The following is a 27783-nucleotide window of genomic DNA, read 5'->3' as shown; positions in this document are numbered from 1 at the left end:
GCCGCCTAGAGTGGTCCTCACCAACCACACAGGCGGGGTATAAATTAAATAAATAAATAAATAAATAAATAAATAAAAATAAAAATAAAAATAAAAATAAAAATAAAAATAATAATAATAATAATAATAATAATAATAATAATAATAATAATAATAATAATAATAATAATAATAATAATAATAATAATAATAATAATAATAATAATAATAATAATAATAATAATAATAATTTAAAAAAAGAGGTGGTGCACCTGAATGTACCATTTTCTGGAGAAGGGTAGAGGAGAAGGGTGCTATTGCACTTACATCTTGCTTGTGGACTTCTCAGGGACATCTAGTTGTCCATGGTGGATCCATAAAGCTGGACTATATAAACCTGAGGTCTGACTCAGAACAGCTCTCCTTATGTTCTTAGTTTAAAACTAAGCATGGTACCCAGAAACCATACAAATCACAATGGCCTGAGGGTATGTTTGAGAATGATAAAAAGTAAGCTGCAATATTTTAGTTAAAAAATGTAGGGACTATATATGCATGCAGAGGTGGGGAGAACAACCAACAAACCATTCTCATAAATTTCAACAGGACTCATACTTCAGTTGGCTTTGCATGGAAGCAAAATCAATGTAGTGTATTTTCTAAAAGTGAATTTGTTGTAGGCTTGGGCTTTTTAAATAACTCGCATTAAATTTCTGTTGGTAAAATAAATGGTGGTTCCGCAGATTGGAGGAGGCTGGGCTGCTTCGAGCCTTACACTACAGATTCCCTGATGCTGTAAAAAAAAAGTTAATTTCAAAGAACTGAAACAAGCAAACTGGGATTCCACAAATAAGGGGGTGAAATTCAAGGTGTCAGGGAACCTTAAAGTACATTTTTTATTCCTTACAGGACTAGCAGTAGTAGTAGAAGAAGAAAAAATCAAGTAATTAGTCAACTAGACGCTTTCTATACGTATCCCTGATTATATTTACTTAGGCGAGAAGTGTGTCTACTCACAAAAACTTGAAAATTAGCTCAAGGATTTGAGCTTGTGAAAATGGGAGCCATCTAGTGACATTTTCTTTGTAGGTATGCCTATTTTTTGGAAAGGGTGGAAATTAATTCTATGTGCAGATTGTCAGCTTTAAGTTCATATGCTCAAACTGTACCTATGTAGTAGGTTTGGTACCTGTTTTTAAAGTGGTGCTAACACATGACTGATATAAAGTAAATTTGTATCTAAAATTGCAGGTTTACCTGCCAGATGTACTATTTTGACTGTCACAGTGCTGACTTGCCTTGGGAACAGGATGTCACAATGACCTAGTCAGATTTTTGAAATTCACAATAACTACTTCAAGAATAAAATGTATTGTGACAATGACAATGCCCAAATGCCACATCTAAATGGTTTGTTTATAATAGTTGCACCTTGCTTATCAACTAAACTGTTTCCCATTGCAGTTTATAAACCATTTAGAAACCAAAAACATTTATAACCAACAAGAACACTCCAACTTCAATTTTTTAAAAAAACAGACAAGCTGCAGCAACTAAATGGAGGAAACTCAAGCCAGCTCCCATAAAGATGTCATCAGCAATGCTAGAGAGAAAAGGCCTTCAGTAAACAAAAGTCTTCAGTCTCCTCCTAAAGTCTTGGAGCCATCCAAGTGAAGGTTGTAGAAAAGATACTTCACAGAAAAGCCTTCTAATGCTCACCTGCCAGTGGGATGTGAGATGGCATGTCAGGGATGTACAACATGACCCCTCTATTACAGGGCCCGTACAAAATGCTAGAAGAATCAGAAGAGACTCTTGATGTGACATGGTGGGTGAGTGGGAAGAGGGATATTGGTTTAAAATGGGAAGGGATGCCAAAGAGAGGCACCTGGAAGAGGTCCCTAGATGCACCAGGACTTTTGAGTTAAGAAACAGGGATCCATTTATTGGAACGGAAGTTTTCAGAGGAGCAAATAATGTAATTGTGTTTGCACTGTTATACTTGTGTGGGATTGTGAGATTTGTGATTCCTTCATGTTACAATGTTTGAAATGTCACAAAAATGACACATAAGTAAATGCAAAAGAGAATAAAATCTATTTGCCAAAGGGATTTTAAAAAGTTGTTTTCCCAGTGGATATAAAATGTACTGATGCTTGAATTCAGAAGCTTTGTGACTTCAAAAATATATATACTACTACTGAGAACAAGGCACTCAAACTAATGCCTATACTGTATGTGGAATTTGAAAAGTGGTCATACTCCTAAATAGGTCTTTTAAATGTGTAGTCATACCTCTTTCCTGGAGTGGGAGGGAAGAAGAGACTCCCTTGTAAGCCCCTTGCCACCCACCCATGTTTTGTTCTTCTTTCTTCTGCCTTTTTCTTCAGTGCAAAATCGATTTAGGAAAGAAAGAACAGAGCAGCAGCTTAGCCTCTTTGTGGTTTGCATTAAAAAATACAGTGGGGTTGGAGGATGTGGCAAAAATATGTGAGGCATTTTGAGATATCGCTCCTCCCCCTAGTGCTTGCTGTATGAGTGAGTGGGAGATAAGTATTTTAAAAGCAGGAAGGGAGAGGTAGGGAATCAGGGTGTGTCCAATCTAACCATCGAGAGCAAAAAGCAATATGGATGTAGAGGCACTTAGGTCTTTCTGGAAGAGCAGAGTTGAAGCAGCTGTTGCTTTCTCAGACCGGAATGCCTGTACAGTCTAGGTTACAAAACATCTTGAGTTGAAAGTATTGCTGTGGAACACCCGATCAATGACTGTGTGCGCATGTGCGCATGGGGGAAGTCATTGGGGACTTGATTCTGGCTCAGCATGCCAACCTGCTTTATATTATTGAGATCATAGAGAGCTATTTGGATGGGAGTCGAGAAAAAATTTAATTTCTCCCTATCTCAGCCTGTTGGATTTTTGTAATGCAACTATCTCAGGAGTGGGGAGGCAGATTTGCTGCAGTGCATTGTGATTTCATTGCCCTGGCCACATGCCCCATCCCATCTTTGAGTGCATGTTGCTTAAGCTCAGTGTCTATAACTGAACCAGAATTCTGTAGGTGTGTTGCCAGAGCTGCTGTCTAGATATCTGCCTTCTTGAACTAGCTGGCAGTCTTAGGTGTGTGATGTTGGGTAGTTCAGTCAATATATGTGCAGAGCCAGCCGTGCCTAACATGGCTCAGGATTTCACAAACTCCATGGCAACTGTGGATCTGCCCCTCTTGGTGTTTAGCCCCAATTATTTGAAAGGGCACCCTCTGAGTTTTCTGTGCTAGTTGGAATAGAATTAATCTGGGTTTGGTGGAGTGATTCATAAATCACTACCTGGCATAGTTTAGATTTACTGAGACTTGGATTCTCTGTAGGAGTAGGGATAGTCCTCTCCAGGAGACTTATGCATCTGGTGAATTTTCTGATGGTAATTCTTTCAAGATTTCCTTGTCAAGGAAAGCAATGCTATTGAAGTTCTTGTGAACCTCATGAATGGAGAAATGGCCTGGGTGCTTGACCTTCTGACTCCCACTGAGTAGCACCAAACAAACAAGCGACCTAGTTTTTCAGGTGTCTGGCAGCAATAAAATGGACTATACAATGGCTAGAGTAATATTGGCAGGTGTGAGATATATAACCTAAACACCTACTCTGTGGTGGTGATGATAGAAGTCCTCTCTCTCTGTGTGTCTTCTATCACCCTTTGGAGTACATTTGTCCATTGAAGCTTTTTGGGGAGCTCAAAGGCTGATTACATCCTAGTCAGAATTAACTTGAGAATCCTTTGTGATCAAATTAAACCACATGTTCAATTTGATCACATCATTAACATAATTCAGATCCATTCTGAATAAGATACCATAGTTGATACAAGATAGTGATAATAAGGCAATTTTGGCTTCTGCTTGTCTAATTAGAGTAGGCACACTTTAGGTTTCTGCAGCCCAAAGATGTGTATAGGATCTTTATTTATTTATTTATTTATTTATTTATTTATTTATTTATTTATTTATTTATTTATTTATTTATTTATTTATTTATTTATTTATTTATTCAATTTATATGCCGCCCAAACTACCCAGAGGTCTCTGGGCGGCTTACAATAATTAAAATTCAATACAGCAAAAGATAAAATAATTAAAATACAATTAAAATACAATTAAAATTGCCATCAGACCCACATTTGATGTTATTTCAGTTAAAAGCCTTCTGGAACAGGAAGGTTTTGACCTGGCGCCGAAATATCATCAGCGTCGGCGCCAGACGAATCTCAGTCGGGAGGGCATTCCATAGTCTGGGGGCAGCTGCCGAAAAGGCCCTTTGTCTACAAGCCGTCCCTCTTACCTCCTTAAGGGACGGCTCTTTCAAAAGGGCCCCCTGGCTAGATCTTAACTGCCGGGTAGGTTCATATGGAAGGAGGCGGTCCTTCAGGTATCCAGGGCCCAAGCCGTTTAGGGCTTTATATGTCAAAACAAGCACTTTGAATTGGGCCCGGGCAGCAACTGGTAGCCAATGTAACTTATACAGAATCGGCTTGATATGTTCCGTGGCAGCTGCACCACTCACCAGCCGCGCAGCTCGATTCTGGACCAGTTGCAATCGCCGGACCGTCTTCAAAGGCAGCCCCACGTAAAGCGCATTGCAGTAATCTATGCGGGATGTTACCAGTGCATGTGTGACTGTCATGAGACTCCGCTCGTCCAGGTAGGGCCGTAGCTGGTATAATTTCTGCAGCTGAAGGAAGGCGCCCCTGGCCACCGAGTCCACCTGGGCTTCCAGTGTTAGACTGGGGTCCAGGAGCACCCTCTCATGAGAAGAAAAGAGTCCTTGGAAAAAACCTTGATGTTAGGAAGGTGTGATGGCAAGAGGAGAAGGGGACGACCGAGGATGAGATGGCTGGACAGTGTCTGCGAAGCAACCAACATGAACCTGACACAACTCCGGGAGGCAGTAGAAGACAGGAGGGCCTGGCGTGCTCTGGTCCATGGGGTCACGAAGAGTCGGACACGACTAAACGACTAAACACCAGGAGCACCCCCAAGCTGCGGACCCTGTGTTTGAGCTTTCCCCTTCCTTATATAGAAAAGTAGGTGGTGGAGTAGAACTGACTAGGTAGGTAAGGTGAATACTTTACAAGGCAAAGTACCCTTATACCTAAAACAGTCTCTCTCTCTCTCTCTCTCTCTCTCTCTCTCTCCCTCTCTCTCTCTCTCTCTCTCTCTCTCTCTCTCTCTTTAAGCACAACGAAATGTAAACTGTAATTGCACTGCTCCAGAAAATATATATACACACACTGATGTCATAAAAGACAATCCTTCAGATGGTGGGAGAAGGATGCATGTGGTGCCAGTGAAGACAAAGAAAGGAGATGGTTGTAGTCACCATATGAAAAAAGAATGTCAAGAAGATAATAAGGCTAGATCCCTTGTGATCTGGAAGGGCCTCCTGGATTTCTGTTTGAGGCTTACAGAAGAGGAGCAATGATTAATAAGAGCTTTGTGTCTATTAGGACACAAACTATAGGAAATAACAGAAAGACATGGTTGAAAGACTATCAGGAGAATTTAGTATACACCAAATTAATCCAAGATTATTATCATCAGAAGAAGCATAATTATTTTGGCTGAGTATCCCTCCCCCTTGTACAATGGGCAGGCTGGGAGGAACTAGGGTGGGAGTGCCTTGATAGGGGCCCATGGGCTGCCCCCTTGCCAACCACTGTTTCAACTAATATATATAATTGCCTGACTCATGCTTGATTTTATAGGAGCATGCAAAGAGGTCCCTAAACTGAAGTGTCAAAACTGAACTGGGGTAAAAAGGCATCCCATTTCCAACCTTTATGTGTATTGAAGAACAATATGATAATATAAGCAAACTCCTGTAATTCACGTCTTGATGGACACATTTATTTTTCCCTTTACATATGGATACATTTTGGAGCTGAGTTTGAAAGAAAAGCATGAATTGGCCTGTAGTTATGAAGAGAGAGAAATGTGGCAGGAAAAAAGTAAGCATGTGTCTGTGTGTGTTTCTAAGTGAGAGCGAATAGTACAGATTGAGAACAGACTGCCCTCTCCGGATTGGTCTCTGGTTGAATTCATCCGGGATGAGCTAGAGATAGAAGCAGCCGATCTCTCTCATGCTCAGCTGTTACAGCTATACCTCAGGAAAAGTCCAAAGAACTATCAATGGACTTTCTTGAGCAACAGATCAATACAGTGCTTCATATCAGCCAAGCTGTTATTCACGCCAAAGGCAGTTGTTTGGATGAAGGGAATGACTGAGTGCACAAGTTCACTGTATCATAGTCTACAGGTTTTTTAAAAACTCCTCTAGATGCCTTCATTATTTATATGCAACAAATACAACTGATTCACTTGGTAGAGTGGTTTTCTCTCAATGTATAATACTCTTACTGTGTTTAGCTCTCTTAGGTTAATCAACATGTATATGCAGCACCCATAAACTAACCTCCTGACATACATGTATTCAAAAATTATATAGGAAAATATCTAATGATATCAGCAGACAATGCAGTTTTATTACTTCCAAGTTCTCTGGGAAGAGTGTGTGTATATGTTAATATATTACGTACATGGTACATATATAAATTCATTTTTGTGATCCAGGCATATGGGAAAATAGCAAACAGATGTATCGATATTAGAAAACAAGGATGCTGTTGATCAATAGCAACACTTCGGTACTAACCACATTGTAAGTGGACTTTGTAATCCTTCCATTCATATAAAATAAGAAAGCCATGACCTGCATTAGCAGATTATCGTGCTTGTGTTTAATTGATGCACCTGTTTGCAACTATTTATCTGCATATGATGGCGTACAGTCTGTTTCCAGAAGTGTCGTCCATGCCTTATAGGCAGGCATACAGGCACGCATGCACGCATGCGTGCGTGCAGGAACAGAGTGAAAGAAAACAGAATGTGTCATATAATGTATTTGCATATCTCTGACATCAGTGAAGTAGAATTGGGATGTGGAATTCTGAGCATGCCCATGCCATTTCACGTATCACCAGTGAAAGAGGATAAATAATTGTAGCGCTCACCCTGCCTTTGCTCATGTATGAGGTTATTTGCAGGCACCAATGGGAGTTGTTGAGAGGCGGAGCCAGAGAAACTAGAAGGGAGGGGTGAGGCAGAGAAGTGGAGTTAGTCAAATAGTGGGAGAGTCTGAAGCGAGAACGCAGAGAATCAGGAGTTAACGGAGGCAGCTGAGAGTGTGGAACTTAAATAGAGTTAAATGTGGAATATGTTAGTATGCATCTACTGAATATGTTAAAATCTTTTAGGAGCCTATTTATGTGAACAGTATCCAATAAACCTGTTTTGTTAAAGTTTGCAAGCAGTATGGACCTCAGTCTTTCTAAGTAAATATTGTTGACAGAGATCAACTGGTGGCAGCGTAAAAGAGAACATGGTGTGGGCCTTAGGTTAATGAAATAATCTAGGGATAGACGAGGGGCACGTTACAATGACAACCAGCTATTTTCATGCCACCCATGTCTCTTCAGCAATGGCAAGATCTAGATAGACAATTCACCAGTTTACTGGAAAGAGAGTGGTGCCTGCTAATCCATGCATCGGTAGCATTTATTGAAATATTGCAATATCTTGTAAATGAGATTACTTCTCAAGATCTTTTTGAAAACCTACCTAACCAGGATTTATATCAATAGAGAATAGAATAGAATTCACCTCCTCCCAGTTATTTTAGGTACCAAAGTCTTGATATATGTCCCTAAAAGCTAAACAGCTTAGGACCTAGTTATCTAAAAGACAACCTCCTGCTACTTGAGCCATTGGGATAGTGACTTCTTCTAGGGTCCTTCACCATTTAAAATTAGATGGGTAGATGCTTGGGAAAATACTTTTTTTGATTGTGGGACAAACACATCTTAAGTTAATGCACTCAGGCATTGCACTTTAAGATATGAGGTTCCTTCATTTTTCTGGGTCTGTTGCTATTTTGTACATTGTGCCATCATTTTTACTATGTGCCATCAAGTCTCACTGAAGAGAGGCCTGGAAATTCTTTCCTTTCTTTCAGAAGAAATGTGGATGAATTTTAATACTGTACCAAAAATGAGAATCCTGTTCTTCTATCAGGTGGAACTATTTTTTTATAGATTGGAAAAGCTGAAAACATATGTTGGGGTTGTGCAGCAGAAGCTGATGCAAGAGTTTTCAGAAAAAGCAAAGAGTACATACGATGTACAGCCCTAGCAGCAGCATCCCGTGGCCATAGCCAAATATTCATTTGACTGATGTTTGGGGCTCAGGTTTCCCAAGCAGGTCCCCAGCGCTATACAGCCAAATGTTTTGAAAAGTGAGGGGGGCTGCAAAACCAGTTTCTGATGTGTCATAGGTAAAAGCAAGGAAAGTATCTGTCAGTTTACACCTGGTTGGACTGTGGCCCACTTCTCCAAGGAAACACTGCGCTGAAAAGCATTGTAAAAGAGGAAATTAAATGCTTTTCATAGGAAGGGCTGCATTTATCCTTAAGCCACGGATGAGGCATTAATAGCATCTGCATTCCCCACAGTGCTGCCTCCATTTCTCTGAGGCAGCAGCTTCACCTAAATACTTTCCATTTAGGCTTTGAAAATATTGCCCCCCACCCACCCAAAGTGGAGGAGCATCCTGTGCCCAGAGCAACAGATCACGGAGAATTCTGGAATGTATGTGATTGAATTGCGGGAAGGCACACTGAAAGCTGTGTTGGAAGATGGTGAACAGGGCAGGCAGGTTTCTTGGATACAATTGTTGATGCCAAATGAATGAAAGCTGGTCCTGAGGGATTCACAGACCAACATCACTGTCTGGTATAATAAGCATATGACGTCAAGTCAATTCTGACGTATGGTGACCCTTTTCAGAGTTTTCTAGAGAACTCGGAAGTAGTTTACCATTCCATTCTTCTGGGGGGCATCCAGGGACTGTGCAGCTTGCCCATGGCCACTTGGGCTGGCTTTACTCCTGGGAGTCATGGTGGACAATCAAACTCCCAACCTCTGGCTCTGTAGCCAGATACCTAAACCACTGAGCTATTCAGACAGCTTTTCTGTCTGGTATAGTCATGCAAAAACACCTGGGACCATTAGGCAAGGACAGTGATTGGAAATTGTCTTTGCTTCTCAAGTAATGTGAGGAGGATTTGGGAGAGATCTGTCCATCTACCCAGCTTAGACTTTTATATCATAATGGGATTGCAGTGCTACTATTAGAAGAAGATCTACAATCAAAATAAATGCTTCATCTCTCCTCCCCATCACACACATGAGAGGCACTTATTTGCAGCTGCTTGAAACAAAACTCTCCTTGTTCAAAAACACATGCCGAGCAGTTAACAGGCTGTCCTGAGTAACAGGATTTTATTACCAGAGCCGCAAAACTTCTCAGGGATTCACATGTAACTCTTACCATCACCAAAATGCTCTCCAGATTTTTTAGCAGGATGAAAAAGAGAAAGGAGGATATAACTTGGGATGTGGTCCAAGGGCATGAAATACGTGTGTGTGTGTGTGTGTGTGTGTGTGTGTGTGTGTGTGTGTGTGTGTGTGTGTGCATGTACACACATACAAGCACCCCAATCAATATTTATGTTTCTTTTTCATTATTTAAAATTATGCTTTAACATTTCTAGTAAGTTTTAAATGAATGCCTACTGTACAGGTTGCAAATTAAGTACAATTATTTTTCTCTTCTGCACTTGAATATAACTCACAGCTAAAGTCATTTAAAGGGGTTAACATCAACCTTAATTAAATATTAAAGTGTGCCTGTACCTGCTGCTATTGTTGCCCTTAGAATAAGATATAACCTATTTTTGACAAGTTTTCATCTTTCTCTGTGGAAGACGCTACATGAAACCAAATCAGTGGCAAAGAGGAGGGTAATGAATAATCTATTTCATATTCCAACAGTACCCAGAGCTCTGAGTGGAAAAATATTCAGTCAGATGATAGCGTGAAGCTGCTGAGGTACCACATGACGCAGCTAATGTTTAAATAATAATAATAATAAAAACCGCGATAAACAAATCATTAGCCCTTAACATTTGTTTAATGCAATTTGTTAATGAACGTAATGGTGGAGACTAATAATGAAAGAAAATAAAAACGTCTAAACAGGCGCCAAGCTGCCAGTGATGCTCAATTATTTCCTTGTCAAGTTTTTATGATTTAATGAGCTCCTCTGGGACTGACGGCTGTCAGTCAGTCGTGACTTTTTGACACCATTACAACTTCAAATACAGCAGCAGGCAGGCTGTTTTCCTCGGATTTGAAATACTGAAATGATCTGACAGGTTTAAAGAAAAGATGTGCAAAGGGGAGGGGGAGAGAGGGGAGACACACACAGTTGCTTTTTTTTTTTTTTTGTGGGGCAGACAATCTCGGGATGCTGTTTGGTAATGAAAACCCAATCATTGAGGTCATTATCTGATGAGTTTTTTTTTAGGAACTGGCAGGGTTTTTTTTTTCTTTATTTCTTTACTTAATGATAACCCTCAATGGGTTTGCCCCGCATGGGATGGTCAGAGCCGCACAATTTTGTTCACCATTAATTTCTGCCTTTGAAGCTCCATGCTCTGAAGCAGCAGCAAAGAAAACCCCCCACCAAGCTGGCTGCAAAATAAGACAATCCAGCCTGCCTTAAACAGAATACCAAATGGCCTTCTATCCCAGAGATGGGAACTGACGTCAGTCAGGCTACATTTTTCTGATATTTTTCCCAAAACGTAAAGCATTTAAAAACTCTTTAAAACTTAAGCATCTTTAATTAAACTGTGTTTGATTCTGCATCAGTGTAGAATTAGTTGAGTGATTCTACACAGTAGAATTATTTAGCAAATAAGAATTCTACACACTGCAGAAGAGCATGTGAATGTGCATGCCTTAATTCGTCATAATTCAATGAAGGCTTCATAATGTTAGAACACTTCACTTTTTTAATGGTTACATTGTGATTCATTTGATTCATTCACTGACACCCTAAAGATGTGACAAATAAGTTAAGTGGAAGACAGAAGCTGAGTAGTGGTGGAGAGTGCACCTGGTTGTTCTTCCATTTGTAGGCATTTCGCTAAGGCGCTGTAGTGCCAGGGTGATGCCCATTTAGCCAGTGTGGATGCAAGGGCAACAACTTATTTTACATCAAAAACTCCTACAACATTCTATATGAACAAATGAAAATAACACCAGCCATTTTTTTTCCAGACTCACATTTGACCAAATGAAGATGTATTATGAACAAAGGAATTTTTTGGGCTGAAGGGATTATGTTTCTGTGCTGTGATGGGTCTTGGGGGGTTTGTTTGTTTTTTGGTATTTTTCCCCCATTTCTGATGGGTCTTGGGGGGTTGTTTGCTTTTGGGTCCCTCCCCATTTCCGATGGGTCTTGCAGGGTTTGCTTGCTTTTTGCTTTGGTTTTTCGGTATTTCCAATGGGTCTTGCAGGGTTTGCTTGCTTTTTGCTTTTATTTTGCATTTCCAATGGATCTTGCATGCTTCACTTGCTTTGTGCTTTGCTTTTTTTTGGTAAATTTCTGTTGGATCTTGCACACTTCGCTTGCTTTCTGCTTTGCTTTTTTTTACATTTCCGATGGGTCTTGCATGCTTTGCTTGCTTCCCCCCACTTTGGGAGGAATGGATTAATTATGTTTCCGAAGGGTCTTGCAGTCTTTTTGGTGATTTTTTTTTCTTTGACCAGAAGGGATTAATTACATTCCAACGCATTTCAATGGGAAATGGTGCTTTGCCTTATGACCATTTTGAGTTATGACCAGAGTTCCAGAAGCATTACGTTCGTAAGTTGAGGCACCACTGTATATTAAGTGTGGTGTAGTGGATAGAGTGATGGACGAGGATTTTGGAGACTAAAGTTCAAATCCCCACTCATCCATGAAAATTCAGTGGGAGAATGGAACGGGTAAAACCTCTCCTTAAATATTTCTCTCTCTCTGTCTCTCTCTGTCTCTCTCTCTCTCTCTCTCTCTCTCTCACACACACACACACACACACACACACACACACACACACACACACACACACACACACATGGGTGTTGTTGTTGCAGAAACTTTTATACAGTCAGTGTGCAAAATCCTAGTAAGTTTTTAGATGGATGTAATGTATTGGGCATGAATCTTGGCAGTGAATTGATGTAAATTAAGAAACTAGCCTAACCATTTGTTGTTGTGTGCAGGTTCATGTATATGCAATAGCAAATACTTATGCTAACTTGTTAACCTACAACCATTTTGCCACCAAGATTTATATCAATTGTGTTACCAGCAATAATGTAACTAACAGGATTTGGGCAAGTGAGATTTAAGTGCAATGTAGGAAATAAATGTACAAGAATGTATAAAGCACCATGAGATGTCAAATAAAACACAGAACCTGGAGTCCTTCAGTAGGTATGCTGCAGTGAAATTCCAGGTATGTTTTTGATATCCTAGAGATGAATTTTTTTAAGAAAACCAAAGAATCTTCGTATTAAGGTGCCTAGTGAGACAGAAGACAATGTCAGCATTAATGCTGATGTTACCACTGGTGTCAAGAGATAGATAAATAACAAAAACAGATAACCAATAATCAGTAAAGTAACATAATTTATTTATTTTTATTTGAGATTTATATTTACAGTTGCTCACAGAACAAAGGATTTATGAAAATGCACATCTTCTAACCTGCTTTGATACATACCATACTTTTTAACACTGGCAAGCGTCTCCCTCAATCCCATTTGCCCAGATCCCATTAACTCAGTCATACGCTGTTATTAAGATGGTAAAGGCTGTGGTTCTGTTTACACAACTTAAATGATTTATCTGAAGAAATGCATGCCCTACCCTTTTTCAATAAATAGCATTTCTCTTGTGAATCTCCTCATCTTACATTTCTTCACTAAGCTACTCAAGTGTTATTTGAGTTGGCTACATCAACATAGATTTCATTCACTTCTTTGTGTCCTGGCAGCAAACAAGTTTAGGACCAAATTCCATTTCGAGGTGTTTGAATAGGGATATCATGGAAGCCAATAGAAACTTGCTATTCTTTAAAATAATAGGTGAGATAAAGCTTCTAGATTTTAATGGCCTTCAGGTGATAACCTTTTTAAAAGTTTTTTTTATTTTGTAAAGATTTAAAATTTGTAGCTTCATAGTCTTGGCAAGGAACAATCGATGATGAATATTAAAAAGTAGTATGAAAATCTTTCTTTAGGGAATTTTATAGAATTCTGATGAAATTCTAATCATTCTTTAACATCTTCAGTGCACAGATGCTAGAAGAGAATATTGCACATACTCATTTTATAGTAGAGGTGGCCACACTGAGGCTTCAGAGCTGCAGGCATTAAACAAACATTTGTGACAACCCAGGGCCGGAAAACAGAATGGCATGGGCATCAGATTCAACAAGTGCCTCTACAGATTTCATTTAAGAGCAACTCTTCAATGAAATATGAGAGGCCTTTGATCCATGTTCCCCCACAGTGGAACTCCAGCCCCTGACCCATTCCTCTTCTTATTGTAGTGCAGGTGCTGCACTAGGGCTTATTGAAAGCATGTGGGATAACATCCAGGAATTCCAGAAATTTGGGAAATGTAGTTTCTAGAATTCTCGGAATCTCAAAACATTCATAAGCACATGTATCAAACAGCCCATAACTCCTGGTCACCTAGATGTTTGACAGCACACTCACAGCGGTACAGCCCAACAAAGGCCCTAAGATTACAAGGAAACCTTCATGTCTACTAATGTGCAATAACAAGGAGAAAGGGGGAAATGGAAGTGGAGAAAAGAGTTCATGTTATAGACTTATTCCACACTGAGTCCAAGCTGAGGCCTGTCATGTGGAGATATTCTAATCAAGTTCTATGTGGACATGTGTATATGTGCATGTGTAGCAGGAGGAGACAAAGAGAGAGAGAGAGAGAGAGAGAGAGAGAGATGGACAGATAGATGGATGGATGGCAGGCAGGCAGGCAGGCAGGCAGGCAGGCAGATAAGCAGACAGACAGGGCTTGGTCAACAAAATATGAGAGAGAGAGAGCTATCTCATATATTTAGAGGTCTAAGGTAACTTAAAGATGTAGCCAAGAAAGCCTTTTATTTAAACTCAGTTCAGGAACTGTCTCCATCTTGGACTTTGTGATTAATTTGGTTTTTACCTCAGTTTATTTTTATGTTATATGCAAACTGCCCAAAGTAGATGTGTTCTAGATGGGTGGTATATAAATCTAATAAATAAAATAAATAAAAGAAGTGTCCATGCCTTCTCAGTCCATGACTTTGCTAGGTTGAGTGGCAAATTCTGAAATCTACTAGTTTCTGCTTGAAAAACAAACAAACTGAACTCTCTACACAATTAAAGATCCAGAAAAAGTAGGGTTCCTGATGCCACAAAGAGCCATGCTGAGATTCAAGGGAACATGAATAGAACTCTCTTGCTGTTCATCCTGGTGGGATGAGGAGTGAGTGAGGATAATGTGTAAGGGGATGCTGAGGGTGGGCTTAGCACTTCAACAGATAATGCACTGGTTCAAAGAAAAGCATGATTTCAGTTAATCCTACGGGTACACATGTAGGGAACCAGAACTGGCCACAGCATATATTCTAGGGAGTATTGATTGTATGAAGAGAGTAGGAAAGAAGGTAGGAGGAATGACAAGAACCTGACTTGTGATGCTGTAATATACATGTTGTAAGACATAAGCAGCAGCATCTATAATAGCAGCATAGACTGATTTCCTTGGACAGAGGAAAAAATTGTTAATTCAACTGTTTACTGGCCATCTCTGGGTAAGGACTTGAAAATGAAATAAAACAATTTTTGTTTCAATGAAATGAATGTTATTTTTAGGCATGATTTATTCAAAATATTGCCACCACATCACCTTGTCATATTTATTGTAACACAGTGCTTCAGATTTTAAACCCTTTTATTTTGGGGTTTATTCATTATCTTGAATTTAACTTCAGAAATGAGTTGGAGGAAATCTCTACACATCTATTAATCAATCTTTTTCCTTTGAACTTCACATACATTTAAATCACAGTAATACAAAGCAAAATTAACAGTGTAATAATATGGTCATAGGAGAACACAGCAAGAGATAACCCAGGACTTGATGCAGATGAGAATATGTACAGTGTCAGAATTTTTTTAAAAAAGAACAGTTATCATGTTACAATAATAGATTCACAATGGAATTTAAGCTATTCAGTTAAAAGGTGATATGTTTATTAGATACAATAACTCCTTTGCTTTGTTGGGTTATATCTGTGATAATTACTCAAGCACAAATATGACACCCCTTTTTTGTTTTTGAGATCTTGTGTGCTCCTTGTCCAAGTCCCTCAAATGAGAAGTCTCAAATTTCTGATATAAATTTAAATACTAATTCGGTGTAAGTCAAGTGTGTAAATCCTTACAATCATGAATATTAATAAGGGCCTAGAATTTCATATGCAAATTGCATTGCAGTCTTATATATCTGTTAATTTTGTATGTTTATTTTATACATTAATAACGAAAAACCATATGAGTCATATTATAACACACTCTCTAAAACAAGAAAAATATCAAATGGACATGCAGCCTATAAGACAAAATATTTATGCTACTTGCTCCAGAGTTGAACTGTAGATTTAGGAAGGCAGACTTATTTCAGTGTAAGAGAATGATTCATGTGACCACTTTGTCTTAATTACTCTGAAGTAGTTTGCTGCTGGTTAGCAAAGAACAAAGGTATCAGTGTCCTCTGACAGAAAAATAAATAACCATAATGACTGCTAAGACCACGATGATCCCCAAGATAACTATCAAAATCCGGTTCTGGATGATCCTAGGAGAAAAAAAAATGAAGAAGAGAAAGTGATGAAAGAGAACAAGACAACAGGCAATTTATGCAACTCATCCAACTTTTCTTTTCCTTGTGACTTACCCATAGAGTACAAATAAGTGTCTTATAAGTCTGTTGTCTTTATTGATTTTGCTTGTTACTTTTGTCACTGGGGGCTAAATCCGATGTGACATTTTTCAAGTGGTTAAGTCCTTGCATGATTGTTTAAACAATAACAATAAAAGCAACAACAGGCTAGGTGCTGCTTCCCAAATGGGATCAGGCATCATAGAGAAAAGTGGGCTGTAACTCTTTGCTACCCTGTCACAGCTTTGATCTGAATTAGCTTAAAACAGCCTTGTAAAGGTAGTAGAAGATACTTGGTTTGGTGGTCATCTACCAGACCAGAAGACATTTTGTCACATTACTGATAGGTTTATGTACTGAGAGGCTGGGTTTTCTGAATACATACAGGTACTTTAAACATAATTTAACATTGCTTTGTATCCCATAATACATCTAAAGAGTTAAACCTTGATGAATTAAAACTGTAATAGGATTCATAGAAGAAAGGGGCTGGCTATGTATCTATAAAGTATTCCAAAGTATTGTATCTTCTCATATAATTTTATTTCAGCTTCTTATCCGAATGGAAATAGTTAAATAATTTTCGCAGATTTTGCTATTAAGGCAAAAGATTTCAAGAACAGGAAATATGTGTTGGACAGGTTGTACCAAGGGAAAGATATAAAACATAGTTGTGAGGGAATGGATGATATGTTATAAAGAAGCAAGTACCAAAGTGTGAAGCCTATGTGTTGAAAGCTTTATTTATCTCATTTGCACAAATTCACTAATAAGGCAGCAGGCAGAAATCAGTAACAACATAAAGGTCCAAAAAGTCACAAGATATATTATTACAACTTTTGTAGAGACAAATTTTTCATTCAGTTAGGATAAAAGCTATCACTTATCAGAGTTTAAATGACATAGAGTGATTTAGGAGCTATTAAAAATAGTTGGACAATTGGATGATAATTGATAATTTGATAACAATAACACAGTAATAGGATAATTCAAATTTTGTGTGTGTGATTTGAAAAAAAGAACAGAGTCCTTCTAAAATGTTATGTAATGTAAAGGTCTAATGTAATTTTAACAGCGTTCTCCTCAAGTAATGTTAATCTTATGAGAGGAACATTTGTGGCTGAAGAGTGTTACAAGAATCAGGTGGAGAAAAAATTGTAACCCTAATGAAGTTCTATTTACTTGTATTTATAGAAAAATTGAAAGCAATTATCAATAGCAAAGAAGGGGTAGTCAGGGTTTATTAGGCCCTGCTATCGCATAAAACTAGTGTGGAGTTTGCTAAAAACGTCTTTCTGAAAATGCAAAAGTTACTGTTTATATAAAGAACAACCTATCACTTCAGATGGGTTTGGATGCACAGAAAGGAGAAGAGTGGATGGATACAGTTTTTAGCTAACTTCCCATCCCTCCCTGCTTTTTTCACCATGCTCCCCACTGTTCCAACATCCCACCTAAAAAAAGAGTAAATGGATGGATGAAAACGGTCACATCAGACAAACACACTCCCCTGTGACACTTTAAAAGGACTAGCTCTCTATCCTCCTGACAGGTTACAAAATGATCACATTTGCTGACACGTCTTCCGCAAAACTGCTTTAGTGCCTGTGTCCACTTTGCTAGCAGGAGATGAACGGCTTGCTTTGTCCTCATTTATCACTTAAAGCTGAACTAAGATCTGTCTCGTTTATTTTTCCCGTCCTCACTAGAAAGGATAAAGCGCAGCATTAATTCTCCCACGATGACAGCTAATTCAAACTTAACAGGCAATATTTACTCTGCCAAAGGGAACGGGAGTTCTCTGTCTCTCTTAGAGGGGAAAATGTTTAATGGTCTAACAAACTAAACCTAATTAAAGGGGCTTCTGCTTCTTATTAGTTTGCAGTGCAGATTAACACCTGAATTTACAGATAACACCCTCTTTCTTTTCTTCGTCTTTTGGGCCATTCTCTAGCAAAAAAAAAACAAAAACCCCAAAACATCACCCCACCTGATCGTGAACTTTTTGCCCAAATAAATGCATGAAAAGCAGGGTGCATATTTACTCAGTCACCCTCAATAAGTCTGAAAAGGGAACTGAGGAAAATTGAAATGCAGCAGAGAAACAGATTATAAAGCATGAAGACTAAATAAATAAATAAATAAATAAATAAATACATAAATAAAGAATTATCCTTAAGTAACGTAACAGTAATACGCCTCTAATACAACCGGGCTGACAACCATTTTATTTGTGGGATGGGGGCCCCAAGGCATCCATAATGCTAATGTACAAAAGATTAACTGTGGATGAAACTTGCTCAGTCTAATACATAGTTAGGCAAATGCACACATCTTACAAGCTGAATTCTTAAGCCAGCACCTCACATCTGACCTAGTTATTAGTGTTTACTCACAGCCAAATTAAAGGAAGCGGGGGGGGGGGGGAAGAGAGAGATTTCTCCAAATGTTTCATTTCTAATTCTCTGGCTGCACACTTGATTGCAAGATTGCTTAATCTGCAAGCTTGTCTCTAAAATCCTAATCAGAAGAAGAGGAAGCATTGCAGACCTCCACCTGTATCTGCTAATTAAATGTTCCATTAAAGTGTGAATGTAGGATGTGTATATCAATGTTCAACTTCTAGGATTCTGAATTAGCTTGCCCATTGCAGCCAAAGAATATAATATTGAACAGAACAAATTAATCATGAAATAGGAAGGATGTTATCAGCATGCTTTTCTGCAGAACCATTATTGTAGTTCATATTTAGCCCTAAAATAAAGTCTCTTTATATCTGTTCAAAAGTTTTGTAGACTCCAGGGAAGCAGAGCGAGAAGACTTTAGGATCTACTGCTGGAGGAGCTGAGCTCCAATTCATAGGGTGATAGAATGGCATAATTTAACATTAAAAAAACCTTTAATTCTAGATTTAGTATGTATCAGATCCCAAGCCAATAAGCCAGGATGCTAAAGAAAAGATTGGAGAGGGAACAGGACTGGGGGGGGGGGGGCTGGGTGGGATTTCATCAGCACTGTGTAATCAAACCAGCTCACAGTGGCAGAACAATGGTTGGCATTGGCAGGGCCCATCTGTAAAGAGGCCTCTGGTACTGTCACAGCCAGACACTGCCAGTGGGTATTGCTCCAGGCAAAGCAACAAGGAATTTTTAGCAGGGGAAGAAAAGGGGGGAAAGTAGGGTTCAACATCATCTGCAGGAAAAAAAAAGCCACACTGCTAACTCACCAACAAGAAACAAATGATATCTGCTACTTTGGATTCCTTTTACCTAAAAAAATTCAGCAAAATCTGGGAGACAGGGAACCGAGAGCTTCCTTTGAAAATGCAAAGTATGTTTACAGGGTAAATAATTTAAGAAAGAATATATACTTGAAAGGAGACACCCACTGAAACATCCATGGCTAAAGTGCCTGAAGGCAAAAACTTGTGCATTTGCATGCTGCATTTTATTAAGTTAGTACACTGTAGCTTTAAAAGAATGCATGGCCAAATTAAAAGGAATGTGTGACTAAAACATCAAGGATGCTTCCAGTTTGCATTATGAATCACAGTGTTGCTGATATTAAGACGAATTAACTGTTTATTGGATGCAGCCTATGAGCTGAATTCAGGAGTTGTTTTCCCCCCCTCCAATCCGTATACTGCTGTAAAATAAGGCTGGAAGAGACATTTCGAATCTTCCCCTTTTTATCTTTCAGTGAGTCTTGCAGTACAACTGTTCCCATGATGGGCTGGATCAGCCATCAAATTCCCTGCACAAATATGTCACCAAAGATTGATGAAGCAACTTACACAGGGGTTTTTAAAAAAGCAAACTTCTGAAATAACCCTTAGTGATGAAAGTCTGTTTGTAAGAGCTGCTGATTTTTTACTGTTCAACAACACAAGGGTTTTCACCTGGTCTTAATTTCAAAGTTTGTATGAAGCCCTCTATCAGTCACAGTTCCATGCCATGGATCATGTGCACGTTCCATAATGTGTAGGAGTGCAAGTTGAACAGCATGATTGTCGAAACAATACCAATGCAGAAGGGGATGATACCTTTAATCAACCATTAAGAATGTAAAAAAAACCAAACCCCCCCCAAAAAACCAAATAACGAGCTTTTGATGATAAATCATCTTCAATCCCTTGCAGAGACACATATTCTAATTTCTCATTTACACAAGATTTCATAGTATAGGTTGGAAAGGCAGAGACACTGGATGCATCAGGGTGAACTGAGATCAAACAGAAAGAGTGCTTTGGCCTGCAAGTCCTTCTGGATCCAGTTCTAGAACAGTTACCCCTGTTTCTGTATTTTTTCTGTTTTGGCAGAAAAAATACAGCTTCTCCATCTCCTGCATCCAGTTATATAGGCTATTTGATTTCTATATTGACCATCTAGTGATGTTCATGTGTACAGCTGTCTCTCCAGTTGCTTGAAGCATGTATTTGCAATAAACACACTGTTGGCTTTGCAGTACACTATGAGTCATTATCCTATTTCATTTCTTTGTATTAAGCCAACATTTCTAACAACATTTTGTTCTGCTTTGTTCCCTACTTTTGCATTCCACTTCAGTATGTCTTGTTTTGGTGTTTGATCAATTTCCTCCTGGATGCTTGCATAAAAGATTTCAGTTTCATCTTCAGCACTGGAGCATAAACTTGAATGATGGCTATGTTGTTCAGTTTTCCATGGAGTCTGATATTATTTGGTCAAACAATGCATTATAGCCTCTAACTACCTGTGCTACATCTTGCTATTGTATTAGAGCCATACCATTTCTTCCAGATTAGTCATTCCCAGAGTAGACTACTTTGTAGTTGTCTGACTGAAAATATCCTGTTTCAGTCCACTTTAGTTCATTGACATCTAGCACTGCAATGTTTATACAATGTTTATGGAAAGAAAATAAACAGAAACACAAAATACAATACACAACTTTGCATCAGCTAGACTTAAACCACATTACTCATATCTGTATTTTTCCACTTGTGCCACATTTCCCCTCAGGTCTAGGCTCATATTCTTTGCTCATATTCTTTGCCCCATTTCACTCCAGAAACTTTCTATATTTATTTAAAATCATTAGTTTTTGACATTCCTCTTTTAATTTTCATTTCACTAGTCAATTTATCATTAATTGTCATATTCCACATACCATTCCTCAATGTTAATTTGGTTCTTAGATATCCTTTCAGTTTCCATCTAGTTGTGCCATTAGTGACAGAGCTATTTGTATTTGAATTTTGTTTTTCCCCAGTAGCTGACTGAGTACTTTCCATCCTGAGAGTCTCCCAACACTATCTTTGGTTTCATTTTGGATGGTCTCATCATATGATTTTCATGGTAAGGAAAGTTCAGTAGAGGTTTATCATTGCCACCTTCTGTGCAGTACTATCAACAATTAGCTTGTGTGTCACTGCTGTTGCCTCCTCCACCAGTGTCACCTTCAGCTATCACTGCTGCCCTATAGCTGCTTTGAAGAGGGTGGATGCATCTTAGTTTAGTGTCTAAGCTGTGACCCTGCTAGGAGTCCAGGCTCATAATGGTGTCTGGCCTCCTGATGGCAATGTATTCAGCTTTGCTGAAATAGTCAAACCCCTTCACCTCGCTAAGGTGTGTATCCTATAGCAACTTTCATTTGGTTGCACTCTATAGAATTCTCTTTTCAGATAACAGAACAATCTTTTAGAAGATGTACCATATTTTTCTGTGTATAAAAATGACACTTTTTCCTAAAATAATTAGAGGGGAAAAATTGAGGGTCGTATTATTCATGGAAGGCAGCAGCAGGAGGCAGAGACTGAGGCAAAGAAGCAGCCGGGCTTGGACGCCTCTTGCGGGTGCCTATTGACTGCTGCTGGTGCTGCCCGATCGCCCCCTCAAGTGATTGTTTTCTTGCAATTGGGCAGCGACAGCAGCAGTCAATGGGCAGCTGCTTCTTTGCCTCAGTCTCCGCCTGCTGCTGCTGCTGCTGTTTCCATCGCTGGTTGCAGGCTCAGTGATCGTGTGGCCCTTTGATCCCTGGTTCTCCCTTCCTTTTGCTAAGACCATGGCTTAGCTAAAGGAAGGGAAGAACAGGGATCAAATTTTCAAATTTGGGTTTAGAAAAGGGGAGGGGTCATCTTATACATTGGGTTGTCTTATAAATGGAAAAATACAGTAGCTGATTTAGCCTGTGCTACTACATCAGGCGAAACAAATGAAAAATGAAAAATAAAGGACAATTTAAAGATGAACTTCTATATTTTAATGTCAAATTTTGTGGACAAGGCCACTTCCTCAGACACAAGATAGAACTACATGGCAAATATTTATACATTTATACATGGCCCCAAATCAGAGATATGGCCAATACAATCTCTGATTTGGGACATGTATAAATATATAAATATTTTCCATGTATTCCCACTTTTATGTCTGAGGAAATGGACTTGTCCGCAAAATCTCACATTAAAATAGAGCAGTCTTTGTTAAATAACCATCATTTGACATACCTTTCAAAGCATTGCCAAACTGTGCTTCTCTGTGAGAGACTGAAAGAGCCAAAATTTTTTGAGGTGTTATACTTGCAAGGATAACTTCTGAAGAGGATAATGTAGAATCCTATTGTACGTGATCAGAGATGCTCAGAGCCACTTGCCACTTAAAATTCATACACTAGCCCTCAAGTAAACCTATACGTACAGCAAAGTGTCAAGGAGTGTAAACACACACGGACAGACACAGACACACACACAGAGACACATACACACAGAGATACAAAATAATGAAATCCTTTTCTTTATTCTTCTGTAGTTAGTCAACTCTTTAGAAAGTATTGGGATATGCACCCACATGGGTTTCTGAACAAATGATAAAGAAAAACAATCAGTGAGATAAAGCAATTATTCCACTAGCAGCAACTTGCACACAGAAAATGCCGCACAAGAAGAAACATGTTGGTATTTCAGCTACTGTGGTAACTATGGATTCATTTACAGTACATGCCAGAATTTTTAAGAAAACTCTTTAAAAGAAGTCTGAACTCAGCCAGAATGGCGATCTTCTTTTCATGGCACAATTCCAACTGCCCTAATACAAAGTCAAACAAATTGTGATTTCAGTCAGTCTATTGCTTCAAACAGCAGATGTATTAGACCCTGGACACTACTTTTCGCATTTAGGTTTATTTCCTTTTCTATGTCTGGGTGAGAGCCTTTTTCTATAGGAAGTTGTCTGCAATTGTTTTAACGGGTGCTGAGCGCTTTTGAACAATAAACTGCCCCCAGTTTATCCTCCCCCCACAGCATAGGCACCAATTGTTCCTGAAAATGTACTATCCGAAATGTTAGTATCTCTTGGCACTTTTTGAGTGATAGAAAAGCATTTTAGTATGTATTGTATATATTCACCCTCCACCCTCCCCTCCACTGAACGCTGTGAAGAAAAGAAAACAATCATGGCTAAGGCCATTTGTGAAGATGGCATTAAAGGAGCCTACTCTGAGACAGATAAAAATAATGAGAATCTTTCTGTCAAGAAGGATTTAGAAAATATCACTAGCATTATTAAAATTTAATTTTTTTTTTTACTGTGCTTTTGGTTCCCCGTTTTTCCAGGGATAATGAGCAGGACTGCACACCTCCACATTGCTAGGACTTGTTTTGTGCAATAAATTCAGCCTTCCAGTCTGAAGACATTTCAGACAACAATTTTGACTGCTATAGGCTTATTCCCTCCACCCCCCCTCCAGACTGTGCTGTGTGCTTTGAGCCTCCTTCTAAAAACAGTTCATAAGCTAATTTTGCAGAAGGCCAGTGGAACAAATAAAAATCATTTTTTTGCCCAACTGATTCAGAGAAATCCTGGGAATACCAGAGATGGAATCAGTGAAAAAGAAAGAAAGAAAAAGATCGATGTATTCACAAATGGCTTACCTGATAGAGAATTAGTTGACAGGAGATACTTGCTACGATTAAAGTACTTTTTTCACATATAAAAACATTGCTATTAAGGGAAGCAGACATATCTCAGCTTTTGCTTTAAATTTGGCATTGTGCTTTAAAAAAATGACTAGCCTTTTGTAACACTGAAGTCACAGAATGGGAAGATGGAATACACAAGTACTGGGCAGCATCTGAACGACATACATCTTTCTGAGCAGTAGTGAGATTACAGTTATGAATACTGAATGCATAGGAAATATGGCTTCAATCCAACACAGATACTTGGTTTCTCAGGGATGAATGAAATGCAGGTATCTGTGTAACAATTTCTAGATAGGAAGATAAGCATTTCAGAAGTTTGAGAAATCCACTCTCAGGTCGCAAAAATGCTCAGAGTTCAAGCACATTTCATAGGTTTATTAACAGAATACAAAGAAAATCACAGGTTGTCTAAAGTGCAAATACTAGTTTCCTTTGAACCCAAGGTCACTGATTCAAAGAAAGGTAGCTTCACCTGTGCAATGGGATGATGTTGAAGTGTACAGTGAATCACTGTTCATACATGTATTTCATGATGCTCTCAGATATTCCATATGGGCATGAACATACTACATACTGCATACAAGTCAAGAATATTTTTACTAACTGTTTTTTTTACAATGGAAGTACCTGGTATATAAGTATCCAATGATCCAAAGTCACCACATAATAGAAATCAGTCATAATACTGTGTCATCATGTGAATTCTGATTTACTGTACGGCAGAATGATATCAAGAGCTCAGAAGTAGCATACCAGTCCAGAAGACCTCCTTCTGATGACCATGAATCTTACCCAAGGCCATACATATAGTCCCATTAGGCACATATGCTCTGAGCAGTCTCCCTCTCTCAGGAGGCACAGTAGGGATTTGAAGCCTAGCACCGGGCTCTATAGTCAGACACACTGAGCTATATCAGTTCCAAGAAATACCCAAGGCTTGGTTGTTTCCAAGCTATCTTAATAACTCTCAGTTTTTCTGATGATATCAGCTCCTGAAAACCTAGTCAAGCTACATCATGTCATGTATGAAAGGAGAAAAATACCATTATAACTGTTAAGTCAATGCATATCATTTTGAAGATATTCTCTAGTTTTAATCTAATTTTCAAACTTTCCTTCTTTTGTCCTACCTGGTAATTCCCTTTCCTTATGTGTTGCCACCTTGCTGGTGCCTGCAGCCTCTAGTTTAAAAGCCTTTGCCTAGAGAGATCAACAAAAGGAAAGCAAAGGAAAGGGTTGCATAGAAACACTAAAGATCTAGTTTTGTGCTTTTACCTTAGTTCTACTACCTTCTTCATTCACAAGGCCTTTCTTACTTTACTATGTCCATATTTTCTTTTCTTAGCAGGATGAAAAGAAAATGAAACACACACACACACACACACACACACACACACACACACACACACACACACACACACACACACACACACACACACACACACACACACACACACACACACACACACACACACACGTTTAAAATGTTTTGTCCATTCAGTCAGAAATACAGAAGAAAAATAAGCCTACTCACTATTTTAAGGCACTTACAAACAGTGGATACTTTCCAGGCTGTGATCAAGACCTGTTATGTCTCTTCTAGTCAGTCATGAATGCCAAATGAACTGACAACTGAACCTTATTTCAGTCTTGGTGACTAGACAACATAGTCCACTGTGTTTTGAAAGCAGCAGGTTAGCTTTATCATCCAGCTCCTCATCTCCAATTACTTATTATCACCTGTGGCCTGAGGTGACTATCTCACTCCACCCAATGGTACAGCAGAATGTGATACTTACACCCCAGCTGTAAGGTGTGATTAAAGCTTATTTCTCACAATCAAACATGGGAGCCCCTACCAGTTTGGAATGATACATTTATTAACCTAATCTGTTTTTCTGAGAGTTAACTTTACATTCTTACTCTTTCAAGGTATAACAGTGTAAAGTAGTTGTGTGTCCATGAGGCAGTAAGGAAGAAAGAACTAGTAGGTATCTGGGTGTGCTTTGCCCACCAACTCACTTTATGTAGCCTGGATTTCTGAGGATCTTCACATTAGTTTTTGCCTGCTCTATTAACTCATATGGAAACATTCAAAGTATGAAGTACAAGCACAATAGAGCAAGACTGACAAGTTGTTATAGGAAAAATTATTTCAACCTTAGCAAAGGACATAAAGGAATGGATTCTTCTTATGCCTGCTGTAGTTCATAAAAAGACTCCAAATATGAAAAAGTTTCAAGCAAAGATAAGATGAAAGATATATGCAGCGGTACCTCGCAAGACGATTACCCCACAAAACAGTTTTTTTCTCTAGATGTTGACTTTTTGCAATTGCTATAGTGATTCGCAAAATGGTTTTTCCTATGGGGGATTTCACTGAACGATGACTTGGTCCATGCTTCGCGGACTGTTTTTTCGCAAGACGACAATTTTTACAGCTGATCGGCGGCTTCGCAAAATGGCTTCCCTATGGGCGATCTTCACAAAAGGGGTGTTTTCGGGACTGATGCTTCGCAAGACAGCGATTTAAACAGCTGATTGGCGCTTCGCAAAATGGCTTCCCTATGGGTGATTTTCACTGGACGATGACTATTTCCCCCCATTGGAATGCATTAAATGGGTTTCAATGCATTCCAATGGGGAAACACTTTTCGCTAGACGATGTTTTCACAAGACAGCGATTTCAATGGAACGGATTAACATCGTCTAGCGAGGAACCACTGTACAATCCCAAGACAAAGAAGGTATTTGATCAGTTGGTGTGGCAGCATTTATTGAAATTATTGGAGAGATCAAATTAAAGTGCATTTTTCTTATCTCTGACAAAGGGAATAAGGGCTCTAGAGACTATATGCATGTAAACAGAACTGTCTCCAAGTTTGCAACCCTCACCAGAGGGACAAACCAGGGATTGCCTATATTATTTGTGATAGTTGTAAAGTCCATGGCAAGCCTAACCAGGTGTTAGCATACAATATTGGGGAGGGGGGGAGGGAGATGTGATAGATGGTAAGTATTATATAATCAGCTGAAATGTTGCGGATATCTTGCTTTACTTGACAGGCCAACCTTCTATCTAGGTATGAATATTACACGGAGTTGAGGATAAATTATTCAAATCCAGGCTTTTATGTCTAAACACACCTCTGCCTACACCAAAACAATGGCAAGAAGATTCAGGATACCCCTTATATCATTCTGGTTTTAGTTATTTGGGCAATGTCATAACAAAAGATTAAAAACATCTTATACAGTGTAAGGAAGTATCTTCTGGTACCTACATTGATATAATGCAAGCTTAAAGACCGAGAAAAGGTCCAGCTCCCATTGCTAGGTGGAATAGCAATAGTGAAAATGTTTGCTATGTTGAAGCTATTTCTTCTTTTTTAATGCCATTCCAATCCAGCCAGCACCCTGCAGTTTCAATAAATGGCAAAAATAAAATAAAAAAATCTTATTATAAATCAGGGGAAAAGTCATGAGTGACAAATGCCATTCAGTATGATCTCACACCATGGGGTAGCATGGCAGTTCCTAACATTGCCTTATATTATGATTAATTTTGCATTAAACAAGCAGTTCAAATAATTAAAGATGACAGTTCAGCAGCATGGGTTCAAATGAAATTAAATGCTTGTGATCCCACACAAACTGCTTCTATAGTTTTGCCTATCCAAAAGGAGAGATGCAAATTCCTCTATATGTAGAGACTCTCACTGTATGGTTCCCGAGAGTTACAATTTTTTTTTTGCACTCATTTATGTTCTTGCACACCCTGATTTTTGCTCTACAGATTAATTCAACCAGTTTAAAAACTGATAAAAGAGCATCTTTCTTTTTAGATACCTGTTTATAGAGGGGGGGGGGGAATCTTTGATGAGGACCAAC

At 38.8% G+C, this 27783-nt stretch overlaps 1 protein-coding gene across 5 annotated transcripts in view; it reads right to left on the bottom strand.

Annotated features, from left to right (window-relative positions):
• Positions 1 to 12590: 12590 nt before the first annotated feature.
• Positions 12591 to 27783, bottom strand: part of VTI1A (vesicle transport through interaction with t-SNAREs 1A) — a 310113-nt gene continuing 294920 nt past the window's right edge. For all 5 annotated transcript variants that reach the window (XM_072995547.2, XM_078389535.1, XM_078389534.1 and 2 more), the window contains one exon: positions 12591 to 15848. In XM_072995547.2, the coding sequence (XP_072851648.1) occupies positions 15755 to 15848 (94 nt within the window). In that variant the 3' untranslated portion in view covers positions 12591 to 15754. The remainder of the gene's footprint in view (positions 15849 to 27783) is intronic.

Source organism: Pogona vitticeps, chromosome 3 (assembly GCF_051106095.1).
Source record: "Pogona vitticeps strain Pit_001003342236 chromosome 3, PviZW2.1, whole genome shotgun sequence".
In the NCBI taxonomy this organism is placed as follows: domain Eukaryota; kingdom Metazoa; phylum Chordata; class Lepidosauria; order Squamata; family Agamidae; genus Pogona; species Pogona vitticeps.
This window is presented reverse-complemented; position numbering and strand designations above follow the sequence as displayed.